Here is a 15,672-nt window from a genome sequence, read left to right on the forward strand (position 1 = left end):
AACAACGTTTGGTGTTAGCTCCCATCCTTACCCTTCCTTCTAGTGGTGAAGGTTATACAATCTACAGTGATGCCTTAAAGAAAGGATTGGGTTGTGTGCTGATGCAGAATGATAAGGTGATTGCCTATGCTTTCCGACAATTAAAGTCATATGAGGAGAACTACCCTGTTCATGATCTTGAACTTGCTGCTGTTGTGTTTGCATTAAAAATTTGGAGACATTATTTATATGGTGAATCTTGTAAGGTGTACACTGATCACAAAAGTTTGAAATACCTTTTTACCCGGAAGGAACTAAACATGAGACAGAGAAGATGGTTAGAGTTACTGAAGGATTATGATTTGTCTATTCATTACCATCCGAGAAAAGCTAATGTGGTAGCAGATGCACTGAGCAGAAAATCCACTGGTAGTATTGCTGCCTTACTCACCTCTCAGAGGAAAATTTTGGAAGATCTAAGAAGAGCAGAAATCGAGGTATGATGGCATGATCCTGATGCACTTTTGGCAAACCTACGTGTCCAACCTACCTTGATAGAGAGGATCAAGATTGCTCAAGCAGATGACCCTCAGTTGCAAAAGCTTAGAAGTGATATTGAATCAGGTTCTCAATCAGAATTCAGACTTCATGAGGATGGATCATTGAGATACAGGAACAGAATTTGTATTCCAAATAACTCTAATTTAAAGAATGAAATTTTGAGGAAAGCTCATAATACTGGATATACAGTGCATCCTGGGGATACTAAGATGTATAAGGATTTAAAAGGTACATTTTGGTGGAATAATATGAAGAGAGAAATTGCATAATTTGTGGCTCGGTGTTTGACATGTCAGCAAGTTAAAGCAGAGCATCAAAGACCGGCAGGGTTGTTGCAGCCCCTACCACTTTCTGAATAGAAGTGGGAACACATCACTATGGACTTCGTCTCCGGGTTGCCCCACACTCCTAGAGGTTATGATGCTATATGGGTGATTGTTGGACAGATTGACAAAGTCGGCACAATTTTTGGCATTCAAAGTAGGAATGACCTTGGAAAAGTTTGCAGAGCTCTACATTGAACAAATAGTGAGGTTGCATGGAGTACCCGTATCCATTGTTTCCGACAGGGACTCGCGGTTTGTATCTCACTTTTGGGGTAGTTTGCATAAAGCCTTGGGGACCACTCTGAGCTTCAGCACAGCTTTCCACCCTCAGACTGATGGCCAATCAGAAAGAACCATTCAGACCTTGGAAGATATGCTAAGAGCTTGTGTAATGGATATGAAAGGTTCTTGGGACCGTCACTTGCCTTTGGTTGAGTTTGCATATAATAATAGTTACCAGGCAAGTATTCAAATGGCACCTTATGATGCTCTATATGGAAGAAAGTGTAGATCACCTATCTATTGGGATGATGTTGGTGAAAGAAAAATTATGGGCCCCGAGATTGTGCAACAAACAGTAGAGAAGATCTAGCTGATCAGGGAACGCCTCCGGATAGCTCAGAGCAGGCAGAAAAGTTATGCAGATAATAGAAGAAGGGAATTGGAATTTCAGGTCGGAGATCATGTGTTTCTGAAAGTGTCTCCTACTAAAGGGGTGATGCGATTTGGAATACGTGGAAAACTCAGTCCACGCTATGTGGGCCCCTTTGAGATTCTGGAAAGAGTAGGAGCTGTGGCATACAAATTGGCACTCCCACCTTCACTGTCTGGAGTTTACAATGTTTATCATGTTTCCATGTTAAGAAAGTATATTCCAGATATGAGCCATGTGGCAGAGGTGGCTCCCCTACAGCTTAGAGAAGATTTGACATATCCTGAGCAGCTTGTACGTGTGGTTGATAGAAAAGAACAAGTGTTGAGGAGGCGCACGATTCCTTAAGTTAAGATTCAGTGGAGCAATCACTCAGAACGAGAGGCTACGTGGGAGTTGGAGGACGAGATGAAGGAAAAATATTCGGACCTTTTTGCAAGCTAAGGTATGTTAAATTTCGAAGACGAAATTTTTTTTTTTAGGGGGGGAGAATGTGAGATACGGGGTTGAAGTCGGCAGCCCTCGCCGACTTCAGCCCCAATTCAATTCGGGAGGAACCGGAACAGAGGATCGCGATTGCGATCCTCTCCGGCTCCTCCGGGGGACAAACGGGGCAAGGGCACCACGGGTATCTCGCAGCGCCCCCCCCCAGTCCATCCGCGGCCAATTCATGGCCGTGGATCTCGCTCGACCGCCGCGATTTTTGCGGCGGAGGGCTATTACGATGGGGCGATAAAGCCCATCTTTCCTTCCCCTAGGGCCACCACTGAGCTCCCTCTTCTTCCTCCCCCCCTCCTCCCTCTCCTTCCTCTGCCCTTGCCTCCCAAGTGGCTAGCATGCCGCCGGATCCACCACCATCACCACCCGTGCCTTCCCCTGTTTTGGAGATTCGCATCCCTCGGTTCCGAGCACCGCCGCCACTGCTTGACCACCGGATCGAGCCTCCCTCGGCCAAGATCCGCCACTTCCGTCAACTGCCGGTAAGCCCTCTTCCCTTTGTGCTCTTCGATCTTAGCCGATGCATGCTTTCCTCCCTTGGTTTTGGCCCCATGAACCGAGACCATTCTCGCTTGATTATTGACCCCGGCCACCGCAACGACCGCCGGCCGCCACTGCGGCCGACTGGCCGTCGACCGAGAGGTGGCCTCCGGCCACCCCGCCGATTCCCCCCTGGGTCCTTTCTTCCTCTTCATCTTCTTCCACTGTCCATGGGGGCTTGGGGAAGAAGAAGGGCCTTGTCACGGGTCCTGTTCACTGCGGGCCCAACTTGGGCCCGGTTCGAACCCTGAACCCGAAACAAAAAAAAGAAAGAAAAAAAAGAAAAAAAAATCCGAAACCCGAAATCTAGTTCAGATCCGAACCCGGAACCCGAAACCCAAACCCATTTGGCCAATAAATGAAATTTTACAGTTAAGCCCTTGGCAGTATATTATTTCACAAAAAGGGTCTTCTGTAATTTGTATTTGATCCCTATAGAAAAGATTTATTACATAAATAAACCAATTAGAAGCCAACCTTAGGGGCCCTATTGGGCCGGGTCTATGCGGGCCCATTGGGCCGTGTTCGATGTGGGCCCTATCGAGCCATGCCCATTATGGGCCAACTCTGGGCCCTGTTGGGCCGTGTCCAGTAGTATTATTTTTAGATTTTGCTTAGCTCTAAAATTTACAAAGAAATTAATTAAATGTTAACAGGTGAACCTGATCCGCCTATCTGAAGTAGGAATTAAGCGAGAAGAGGTAAGTAACTTAATACTTCAAGTGTGATTTATAAATTATTTGATAAACTGATTAAGTTTTGACATATGTTTTATATTCAGTAAATTGGGTCAGGCATGTTAAATTTTTTTTAAAAATCATGTTATATACTCTGAAATCCATGAAATATGACTGGATAATTTATGAAAGCTATTTTTATATATATGCATTCTCAACATGGATATGATCTGTTATGTTCTGTTCTGGCCCCGCTAATGGAGATTATACGTTGGATCTGTCGACTTGTAATCTGTTAGGAACCGGTTTCGACACCGCGCCACCGGTGATTAGAATAGTTGTTTCTGGACACCGTTGCCACCGGTGACTAACAATAGTAGTTTCTGGCACTTTGTGCAACCCATGCCACTGGGTTACGTGGCCGTAGCCTATCATGTTGAGATTCTGGTATCAGAGTTTTTGGAAAAATGATAATAAGTTTTGAAAACAGTAAAACGATGTTATTTATGATTTATTCTAGTCATTATCCTGTATTTTGATCTGATATGCTCTGACCCCACTTTGGGGTATTTTGTTGCTTACTAGGCTAGTGTAGCTCATTATTTTATTTTCTCTGTTTTTCAGATCCAGAAGCTTGATCGTACGGGATTGGGGAGTGCGTTAGATTTTTCGATAATTTTTCAGTTATTGGCATTTCAGTTAGATTAGTTTGGACATTTGAATTATGTTGGCATAGTTATTCTGAAATTTTGTAAGACTGCTTTTGAATGATTTTAAGTATTTTGTCAATTTTAAGCATCTGCTATTAATCCTTAAATAATTCTTGAACATCTGTATTTGCTTTGATGTAATCCATTGCCTTGCACGCCCGCGCGGCCCGCCGTGCGGGCGTGCGGCGTCTGCCGCGCCTCGGGCTCGGAGCATGATAGATTTGGTGGTATCAGAGCTCAGGTTTCAGATTCATAGGGATTATGTTTGAAACAATCATATTTGAGCCTAAGTTTTAAGATCCTTAGGATTCGTTGGAAAGTTGAGAGATGGGGTAGTAACTAGACAAAGAGATAATGTTCATTTGTTTTGTTAACTATTTTGTATTATTCTGTTTGGATAAATTTTTAAAATTTATATATTTTCACTGAATCAGGATGCCGCCTCGCTATGTCCGTAGCTTGAATTGGATGGTTGGGCGCTCTCGGGGAAGAGCCCCCACTAACCAAGCGGGCGAGGCATCGCATAACTCAGGGCCCCAGGGTCAATCAACTCCAGAAACTGCCGCCGGAAATCAAACTCGGGTGCTCGAACTGATCGAGGAGGTCGTCGGGTTAGTACGCCAACAGAGGCAACAACCTCAGCAACCAATCCAGCAGGATGTTGCTCCTCCTGAGCAAAGAAGAAGTATAGCAGAATTCAAGAGAATGGCACCTTCGGTTTTTAAAGGCACTACTAGTCCTCAAGAGGCCGAAACCTGGATAGATGAAATGGAGAAAGCCTTCAGGGCAATGTAGTGCACCGATGAAGAGAAGGTTAGATTTGCCACCTATATGCTTCAGGATCGAGCTCATCATTGGTGGATGTTTGTGGAGCGCACATTGGCACCCGAGCAGGAGGCACTTACCTGGCAAAGATTCCGCACAGCATTCTACTCCAAGTATTTTTCCTCCAGTCGCCTGAGGGAGCTAGAGAGGGAATTTCTCAATCTGAATCAAGGAACTACGACTGTGGATGAGTATGAGGCAGAGTTTGACAGGCTATCTCGGTTTGCTCCCACCCTCATCATGGATGCAGAGTCCCGGATGAGGAGATTTGAAGAAGGATTGAAGCCTCACTTACGTCGGAGTTTGGCCGTAATACACTCGACGAACTATGATGATCTGTAGACAAGGCTAAAAATCTGGAAATTGTCTGGAAAGAAACATATGATGCCAAAGATAGGAAACAAAAGAAGAGAAGCAGAGATTATGATGCTCGCAGTGGACAGAATTCTAGCAAGACTGCAAAATCACATAACCAATCTTGGCAATTAGGGAAGCAAGGATCTTATGGAAAGACTATTCAGCAAGAGAAGAATAAGTGTGATGCATGTGGTGGTATGCATAAGACCGAACACTGTAGACGATTATCTGGTGCTTGTTTCAGATGCGGCCAGCAGGGTCATAAGGTAGCTGAGTATCCTCAACAAGACCTTCGATCAGTTCAGAGGCCTCAAACTACAAAAAACCAGCAAGTGCAAGCTTCTCCTATTCCGGCTCAGTCAGCTCAGCCTTCTTCTCCTAAGCAGCAGAAAGGGGGGAGACTGCGCACACAGGGTCTATTTATGCACTGACTCAGCAGGATGCTCAGGCATCCAACACGGTGGTGTCAGGTACATTGTCAGTTGCTTCTGTTTATGCTCATACACTATTTGATTCTGGTGTTACGCATTCCTTTGTGTCATCTACATTTGTGCAAAAACAAGACCTGCCTTGTGTGCAATTAGAGTATGATCTGCATATTAGCACTCCTGCCGGAAGTGGGATGATTGGTAATCAGATCTGCAAGACTTGTCCAGTTCAGATAGTAGGTAGAGACTTGCCTGCTGACTTAATAGTTATAAATATGCATGACTTTGACATAATCCTCGGTATGGACTGGTTAGCATCACATTTTGCCACCATTAACTGCCATGAAAAATGGGTAAACTTCCGGACCCCAGGAGATACTGAATTCAGCTTTATGGGCAGTGGTGCATATACCTCCCCTCGAATTGTCTCCGCTATGCAAATTGAGCGACTACTTAGAAAGGGGAGTATGGCATATATTGCCACAGTGGTTGACACTAGACTATCATATCAAAGATTTGAAGATATTCCAGTAGTAAATGAATACCCCGATGTCTTTCCGGAAGACCTCCCTAGCTTGCCACCAGATAGAGAAATTGAATTTGTAATTGATTTGATTCCCAATACCACACCAATCTCCAAGACCCTCTATAGAATGGCTCCAGCTAAAATGAAAGAATTAAAGGAGCAGTTGCAGGATCTTCTTGATAAGGGTTTCATCAGACCTAGTGTCTCACCTTGGGGAGCTCCAGTCTTATTTGTAAAGAAGGAGGATGGTAGCATGAGATTATGTATTGATTACCGAGAAATAAATAGGATAACGGTAAAGAATAAGTATCCTCTACCAAGAATAGATGACCTTTTGATCAGTTAAAGGGCGCTCAGGTATTTTCCAAAATTGATCTTCGTTTTGGGTACCATCAGTTAAAGATAAGAGCTGAAGATGTGCCATAAACTGCTTTTCGTACTCGGTATGGGCACTATAAATTTTTGGTCATGCCTTTTGAACTGACAAATGCCCCTGCAGCTTTTATTGATATGATGAACAGGGTGTTCAGACCCTTTCTCGACAAATTTGTAGTGGTCTTTATTGATGACATCTTGATCTATTCTGGGAGTCAGGCCGAGCACGAGCAGCATTTGAGGTTAGTACTGGAAACCCTAAGGCAAGAGCAGTTGTATGGTAAGTTGAAGAAAAATGAATTTTGGCTAGACAGTGTAATGTTCCTAGGGCATGTAATATCTAAAGAGGGTATCTATGTGGATCCAAAGAAGATCGAGGCAGTGGTCAGCTGGAGCAGGCCCAACAGTGTTACTGAGATTCGCAGTTTCTTGGGCCTAGCAGGATATTACAGACGATTTGTTGAGGGTTTTTCCTCTATTGCTGCACTTTTAACTCGACTAACTCGTAAAGAAGTTAAGTTCGAGTGGTCAGATAAATGTGAATAGAGCTTCCAAAAGCTTAAACAACGTTTGGTGTTAGCTCCCATCCTTACCCTTCCTTCTAGTGGTGAAGGTTATACAATCTACAGTGATGCCTTAAAGAAAGGATTAGGTTGTGTGCTGATGTAGAATGATAAGGTGATTGCCTATGCTTCCCGACAATTAAAGTCATATGAGGAGAACTACCCTATTCATGATCTTGAACTTGCTGCTGTTGTGTTTGCATTAAAAATTTGGAGACATTATTTATATGGTGAATCTTGTAAGGTGTACACTGATCACAAAAGTTTGAAATACCTTTTTACCCAGAAGGAACTAAACATGAGACAGAGAAGATGGTTAGAGTTACTGAAGGATTATGATTTGTCTATTAACTACCATCCGGAAAAAGCTAATGTGGTAGTAGATGCACTGAGCAGAAAATCCACTGGTAGTATTGCTGCCTTACTCACCTCTCAAAGGAAAATTTTGGAAGATCTAAGAAGAGCAGAAATCGAGGCATGTTGGCATGATCCTGATGCACTTTTGGCAAACCTACGTGTCCAACCTACCTTGATAGAGAGGATCAGGATTGCTCAAGCAGATGACCCTCAGTTGCAAAAGCTTAGAAGTGATATTGAATCAGGTTCTCAATCAGAATTCAGACTTCATGAGGATGGATCATTGAGATACAGGAACAGAATTTGTATTCCAAATAACTTGATTTAAAGAATGAAATTATGAGGGAAGCTCATAATACTGGATATACAGTGCATCCTGGGGGTACTAAGATGTATAAGGATTTAAAAGGTACATTTTGGTGGAATAATATGAAGAGAGAAATTGCACAATTTGTGGCTCGGTGTTTGACATGTCAGCAAGTTAAAGCAGAGCATCAAAGACCGGCAGGGTTGTTGCAGCCCCTACCACTTCCTGAATGGAAGTGGGAACACATCACTATGGACTTCGTCTCCGGGTTGCCCCGCACTCTTAGAGGTTATGATGCTATATGGGTGATTGTGGACAGATTGACAAAGTCGGCATACTTTTTGGCATTCAAAGTAGGAATGACCTTGGAAAAGTTTGCAGAGCTCTACATTGAACAAATAGTGAGGTTGCATGGAGTACCCGTATCCATTGTTTTCGATAGGGACTCGCGGTTTGTATCTCACTTTTGGGGTAATTTGCATAAAGCCTTGGGGACCACTCTGAGCTTCAGCACAGCTTTCCACCCTCAGACTGATGGCCAATCAGAAAGAACCATTCAGACCTTGGAAGATATGCTAAGAGCTTGTGTAATGGATATGAAAGGTTCTTGGGACCGTCACTTGCCTTTGGTTGAGTTTGCATATAATAATAGTTACCAGGCAAGTATTCAAATGGCACCTTATGAGGCTCTATATGGAAGAAAGTGTAGATCACCTATCTATTGGGATGATGTTGATGAAAGAAAAATTATGGGCCCCGAGATTGTGCAACAAACAGTAGAGAAGATCTAGCTGATCAGGAAACGCCTCCGGATAGCTCAGAGCAGGCAGAAAAGTTATGCAGATAATAGAAGAAGGGAATTGGAATTTCAGGTCGGAGATCATGTGTTTCTGAAAGTGTCTCCTACTAAAGGGGTGATGCGATTTGGAATACGTGGAAAACTCAGTCCACGCTATGTGGGCCCCTTTGAGATTCTGGAAAGAGTAGGAGCTGTGGCATACAAATTGGCACTCCCACCTTCACTGTCTGGAGTTCACAATGTTTTTCATGTTTCCATGTTAAGAAAGTATATTCCAGATATGAGCCATGTGGCAGAGGTGGCTCCCCTACAGCTTAAAGAAGATTTGACATATCCTGAGCAGCCTGTACGTGTGGTTGATAGAAAAGAACAAGTGTTGAGGAGGCGCATGATTCCTTATGTTAAGATTCAGTGGAGCAATCACTCAGAACGAGAGGCTACGTGGGGGCTGGAGGACGAGATGAAGAAAAAATATTCGGACCTTTTTGCAAGCTAAGGTATGTTAAATTTCGAAGACGAAATTTTTTTTTAGGGGGGGTGAATGTGAGATACGGGGCTGAAGTCGGCAGCCCTCGCCGACTTCAGCCCCGATTCAATTCGGGAGGAACCGAAACAGAGGATCGCGATTGCGATCCTCTCCGGCTCCTCCGGGGGACAAACAGGGCAAGGGCGACCGTGAGGTGGCCTCCGTTCACCCAGGCCGGCCACCCCGCCGATTCCCCCCTGGGTCCTTTCTTCCTCTTCATCTTCTTCCCCTGTCCGTGGGGGCTTGGGGAAGAAGAAGGGCCCTGTCACGGGTCCTGTTCACTACGGGCCCAACTTGGGCCCGGTTCGAACCCGGAACCCGAAACAAAAAAAAGAAAGAAAAAAAAAGAAAAAAAACCCGAAACCCGAAACCCAGTTCAGATCGGAACCCGGAACCCGAAATCCGAACCCATTTGGCCAATAAATGGAATTTTACAGTTAAGCTCTTGGCAGTATATTATTTCACAAAAAGGGTCTTCTGTAATTTGTATTTGATCCCTATAGGAAAGATTTATTACATAAACAAACCAATTAGAAGCCAACCTTGGGGGCCCTATTGGGCCGGGTCTATGCGGGCCCATTGGGCCGTGTTCGATGTGGGCCCTATCGGGCCATGCCCATTATGGGCCAACTCTGGGCCCTGTTGGACCGTGTCCAGTAATATTATTTTTAGATTTTGCTTAGCTCTGAAATTTACAAAGAAATTAATTAAATGTTAACAGGTGAACCTGATCCGCCTATCTGAAGTAGGAATTAAGCGAGAAGAGGTAAGTAACTTAATACTTTAAGTGTGATTTATAAATTATTTGATAAACTGATTAAGTTTTGACATATGTTTTGTATTCAGTAAATTGGGTTAGGCATGTTAATTTTTTTTAAAAAATCATGTTATATGCTCTAAAATCTATGAAATATGACTGGATAATTTATGAAAGCTATTTTTATATATATGCATTCTCAGCATGGATATGATCTGTTATGTTCTGTTCTGGCCCCGCCAATGGGGATTATACGTTGGACCTGTCGACTTGTAATCTGTGAGAAACCAGTTTTGACACCGCGCCACCGGTGATTAGAATAGTGGTTTTTGGACACCGTTGCCACCGGTGACTAACAATAGTGGTTTCTGGCACTTTGTGCAACCCATGCCATTGGGTTACGTGGCCGTAGCCTATCATGTTGAGATTCTGGTATCAGAGTTTTTGGAAAAATGATAATAAGTTTTGAAAACAGTAAAACGATGTTATTTATGATTTATTCTAGTCATTATCCTGTATTTTGATCTGATATGCTCTGACCCCACTTTGAGGTATTTTGTTGCTTACTGGGCTAGTGTAGCTCATTATTTTATTTTCTCTGTTTTTTAGATCCGGAAGCTTGATCGCACAGGATTGGAGAGTGCATTAGATTTTCCGATGATTTTTCAGTTATTGGCATTTCAGTTAGATTAGTTTGGACATTTGAATTATGTTGGCATAGTTATTCTGAAATTTTGTAAGACTGCTTTTGAATGACTTTAAGTATTTTGTCAATTTTAAGCATCTGCTATTAATCCTTAAATAAGTCTTGAACATTTGTATTTTCTTTGATGTAATTCGTTGCCTTGCACGCCTGCGCGGCCCGCCGTGCGGGCGTGCGGCGTCTGCCTTGCCTCGGGCTCGGAGCGTGACAAAAACTACTGTCCCCAACTTCCCAAATTGCCCCTCTGCAGGTCAGGAAACTCTCCACCTCCCTTCCATCAAGGGGGAAGACTCGTAGCCAGCTCCAGATCCCATTTTATATGGGGCCTTTGCTTCCTTTTGGTCAGCCTCCCGGGGGCCTTCCATTGGCCCGGGGCCTTAGGCGACTGCCTCGGTCGCCTAAGGCTCGAGCCGGCCCTGATCATGGGCTGGGCCGTGTTAGCATCCCTCATATGCCATGAAAATTTCGAAATAATTTTCAGATTGCAGTGGAAAAACATATGCGGGATCCATTCATCGCATGAACGTATTTTAAAATCTTTCGTTTGTAGATAGATTAGAATTAAATTATTTTAAACTATTTTAAAATCATTAAGAAGATCAGATCTTTATCTTGTGCGGGTAGATGGTCTCCGCAAATCTGATTTACGTGGTATTTGATCAAGGCTTAGTGGAAGCCGCACACGCGTCCGGCCTCTACGTGTATCCACACGAAGTAATGAGTCGATCGAAGCTTTTAGATCTCCCCGGGGTGCTAGCTCCCTTGCAGAGAAGGCTATTGATGGCTGAAGTCCTCTCCTTTGAATCAACCTTTGATTGCTTTGAGAGGAGGAAGAAGAAGGAAGAGCCAAGGAAGAAGATCTAAAGGCCCTTTAGCAGCCTTTTCTTTTTCTTCACTTTGGAACCAAAAATGGGAGGAAGAAAGGACCACGCCACACTCTTTTTTCCCTTCTTCTCTCTTGCAGCTGAAAGGAGGAAGAGGAGTGGAGGGTTGCTGCCATGAACCACCAGAAAATTGCATGAATAGAGGGGCCAAAACCCCTTTCCTTTTAATGCCATAATAGATAAGGATGAGCTCCTACTTTTTAGGAGCTCATCATTATCATCCTATTTTCCAAGAGAGGAGGGGCGTAGCCCCTCCTTTTCATCTCACGCAAGCAAGGGAGGGGCGTAGGCCCCTCCCTCTTCTCCCTTCTATTCTCACACCCCACTTAATCACATTAAGTGGGGTGGGTTTAGCCACATTCATAGGGACTCAATCCTTTTCTAAAAAGGATTAGATGAACCCAATTCAATTCCTCCAAATCCTAATCCAATTAGGAGTCATTTAATTAATTAGATTAAAATTAAAAATTAATTAGGACTTTAAAAAATCCTAATCTAATCAGGACTTGTTCAAATTTCAGCCCTAAGATAATTAGGATTTTAGAAATCCTACTCCAAGTAGGACTCTAATTTAATTTGAAATCCTAATCCAATTAGGACTCCATGAATCCTACTCTAAGTAGGACTCGTGATCAAGTCCAATTAATTAAATTAAATTGCAATCCGATTGCAATTATTCCTTCTTCTAACCACTAACTCTTAGCGGATTTTCAATTTATCAATCTAATTGATCATATGTGATTCTTAATCACAATTCAACCATCGGATCGATCAATACTTCTAATGTGTGTGACCCCATAGGTTCTATTCTGACTGGTAGTGAGATATATTGCGATCTCTATCACAATATCATTGAAAACTCCTTTTAATGGGTTAAAACAATTCCAACTCAACTCGTCAGGGATCATCGACCATCAAGATGATCCCTGTGAGTCTCACCATCCACTAGTGACACCTAGCAGTATGTAGTGGCTACCCAGCAGAATAGAATGATGAACCTCTAGGTGCAGTTATCGTATGATACAGTCCTTCTATCGTGGATCCCTACAGACTCGAGGTCATGGATAACTCGTCAAACCCCATCGTCTGTCATATGTCTATATTTATTTGACTTGAGTTCAAGAGTAGAAAACTCTTTTCCACTATATATTCTGCCCTGGCCAAGGTCTTAGAACTCAATCTTATAAATCACATAGGATCTCTCCTCATCTATCAAGGTCGATAGATTCTATGTAAGTGCATACCCTACTCCTACAGTGAACCTACTGCAGCCAATCTACACAACAAGGACCTATATGACTAGAGACCATGTATATGTGCAGTCAAACTACAATAACCTCACTGTGAATAGCCGAAGCACCGCAGGTGAAAGGACCAGTCACACTACTGCAACATCAAGCAAGTCACTGACGAATGGATAGACATCCAAGTGACTTCTTGTCTTGGTCACGCTTAGTACCCTTGTTCTCTAACAAGCACCTGCACTATCACTTCAGTGTCCCTACACTGTGGACTCGAGTCTCGTCTATCCATAAGAAAAGCGATCTGTGCACTGATCGGATCGATCACCATCTCGTGATGATCCATTGATCAAGAGCATTTAAAAATTAATCACCAATGATACATGGCTCAAATTCTCAACTCTTGAGAATATGTATCATCATCTTATTAATTTCTTGGATGATTCATAGATACATAAACAATATGAATGAAAAGATGTCCATTTATTATTCAATAATAATAAAGTAAAGTACAAATTTATGTTCCAGAATTAATAATGTGTCCGCCAGATTGGCTTATAGGGCATACATCTAACAGGCCGGCCCTATTCATCCTATTGGGTTGCGCCCATTATGGGTCGTATATTCTTTAGGCCCTGTTCACTCTATTAGGTTGTGCCCATCGTGGGCGTATACCTTTTAGGCTCTGTTGGACCCTATTCACTATGTTGGGCCATAACCATCATGAGTCAAGTTTGGGCCGTGACCATCATGGGCCGAGTTTTGGCCCTGTTCATCCTGTTGAGTCGTGCTCATTATGGGTTACATACCTTTTGGGCCCTATTCACTCTGTTGGGTCGTGTCCACTGTGGGGCATATTTATTTTGGGCCGTGATCATTTATTTTGGTCTCTGCTCATCTATTGTGGGTTGTATTCCATTTGGGCTCTATTGGGCCCTATTCATTCATTGTGGGCTAAGTCCGTTCATTTTGGACTAGACACATTCATTGATCTAGGTCGACCTTGAACACATATCTCTTTCCAATTTTAGTCAAACCAGACTGAATAGGCCAAGCCTCTGATTGGACCTAACTAAGTGGATCAAGCCCAAAAGCTTAACTAGCTTTAGATCGTGTATCTCTTTCTCTCTTTAAGCAAGCCCACATTCTGACTAGGTCTAGACTTTTCCTCTGATGGTCGATCCAAACCACTCGAACCAAGCTCAAGACTAGGATCAGACCAAATCTAGACTTGAACTAAGATTCTTTCTCCTCTTCTTTTTCTCTCTCTAAACATGCTCAGAGAACCTAGTGTAAGCCTTGTTATTTTTGTTGCTCAAATCTAAGTTGATCCAGTTTGGAGACCCTAAACCACCCCAATATCCGGGCAGTAGACCGACCATTACTTCAACCTTAGTTAATTTGATCGTTTTTGATCATTATCTGACCTACTGAATCCTCCTGGCTCAAACTGACCTAAGCAGTCGGGCACTGTTATCTGACCAACTTGATGTGGGGTCATCAGATAGTAGTGTTTAATTTTGATTTCTAGAATGATATTAAAAGTTAGTAATATTTTAATAATATTAAACAGGTGTATTTGACACGTTTGTCTGAAGTGGAATTTAAAGCAAAAAGAGGTAAGTAACTTAATACTTCAAAGTGTATTTTTCCAAAGTACTTGGTAAAATAATTACTAGCAGATTTAATTTTGATATATGTTTTATAATTAGTTAAACGGATCAGGCATGTTAATAATCATTTAAAAATTATATTATATGTTATGAAAATTCTATTTTGTATACATGTATGTATTCTCAGTATGGCTATAATCTGGCCCCACTAATAGGAATTATTCGTTGGCCCTATCGACTTGTAATTTGTAAGAAATCTGTTTTGACGCCATGTCATCGGTGATTAGAATAATGATTTTTGGACACCTTGCGACCGGTGATTAGAATAGTGGTTCTTGGACACCGTTGTCATCAGTGGTTAACAATAGTGGGTTTTGGAACTTTGTGCGACCTATGCCACTAGGTTACGTGGCTATAGCCTATTGATGTTGGGATTCTCGTGTCAGAGTTTTTGTGAAAATGATAAGTTTTGAAAAAAAAATATGCTATTTGTGATTTATTTTTTCAGTCATGATTTTGTGTTTTGATTAAATATCTGGTATGCTTTCACCCCACTCTAGGATATTGTATTGCTTATTGGGCTAGTGTAGCTCATTATTATATTTTTTTTATTTTTCAAATCCAAATGCATAGGCGCCTGATCGCTCGGGACTTGGAGAGTGCACTAGATTTCCTAATGATTCTTTCATTTATTGGCATTTTAAATATATAAGTTAGAGTATTTGATTTATGTTGACATATGGTATTTTGAAACTTAAAAGTTTGCTTTGAATAAATTATTAAAAAATTAGGAATTTATCACTGCTTTGATATGATCTTCAATCTTGCATACCTGTACGGTCCGCCGTGCAAGTGTGCGGCGTCTGTCGTGCTCCGCGCTCAGGGCATGACACCACGACCACGCTCTAGCCCGTGATCGATAAACCATACACTACAAAAAGAATAATTTTTTCCTTCGCTTTTTAGAGCCTGTACTGATGCTTATAAGCATCAGTAATTTTGGCGGCGACGCTTTCAAAAGCATCGTAAAAGCGTCAGGTAGGTGGGATTCAAAAGTTTTTTTGCCAACGCTTTTAATTTGGAGTCCGCCGACGCTTATAAGCATTGTTATAATTAATATTTTTTTAAAAAAAATATTTAAAAATCCTAAACCTAAAGGCCTGATGATGCCGGACCAACTTAAATGGAGGTAGGAGAAGAGGGGAAGAGAAGGAGGAAGAAGAAGAGAAGAAGGAGAAGGGAGGAGAAGAGAAGAAGAGGAAACGTGGGGAAAAGAAGTCTTTTAATTCTGCATTAAAGCCCTAATCAACATAAGAGTCCCTTTTAAATAGGGCCCCATAAGAACAATTAAAATAAACCCCTTACATAAAATAATTCCCCACAAATAAGCCCTAAAATGCAAATAAGCCCAGAATAAAATAAACCACAAATAAATCCCTAAACACAAATAAACCCAGAAATAACAATA

The 15,672-nt window shown here is 42.3% G+C and overlaps 1 protein-coding gene across 1 annotated transcript; it reads left to right on the forward strand.

The window, feature by feature from the left end:
• Nucleotides 1-8,475: 8,475 nt before the first annotated feature.
• LOC149751375 (uncharacterized) lies at nt 8,476-8,976 on the forward strand (the record flags this gene model as incomplete). The annotated part of the gene is made up of 1 exon (XM_089927110.1): nt 8,476-8,976. A coding segment is annotated over one exon (501 nt), but the record flags the coding sequence as incomplete, so codon positions are not given.
• Between the last annotated feature and the right edge of the window lie 6,696 nt (nt 8,977-15,672).

The sequence above is a fragment of the Phoenix dactylifera genome, chromosome 14 (genome assembly GCF_051530095.1).
Source record: "Phoenix dactylifera cultivar Ajwa chromosome 14, Ajwa_hap1_PhDact_Kaust_v1.1, whole genome shotgun sequence".
NCBI lineage: Eukaryota > Viridiplantae > Streptophyta > Magnoliopsida > Arecales > Arecaceae > Phoenix > Phoenix dactylifera.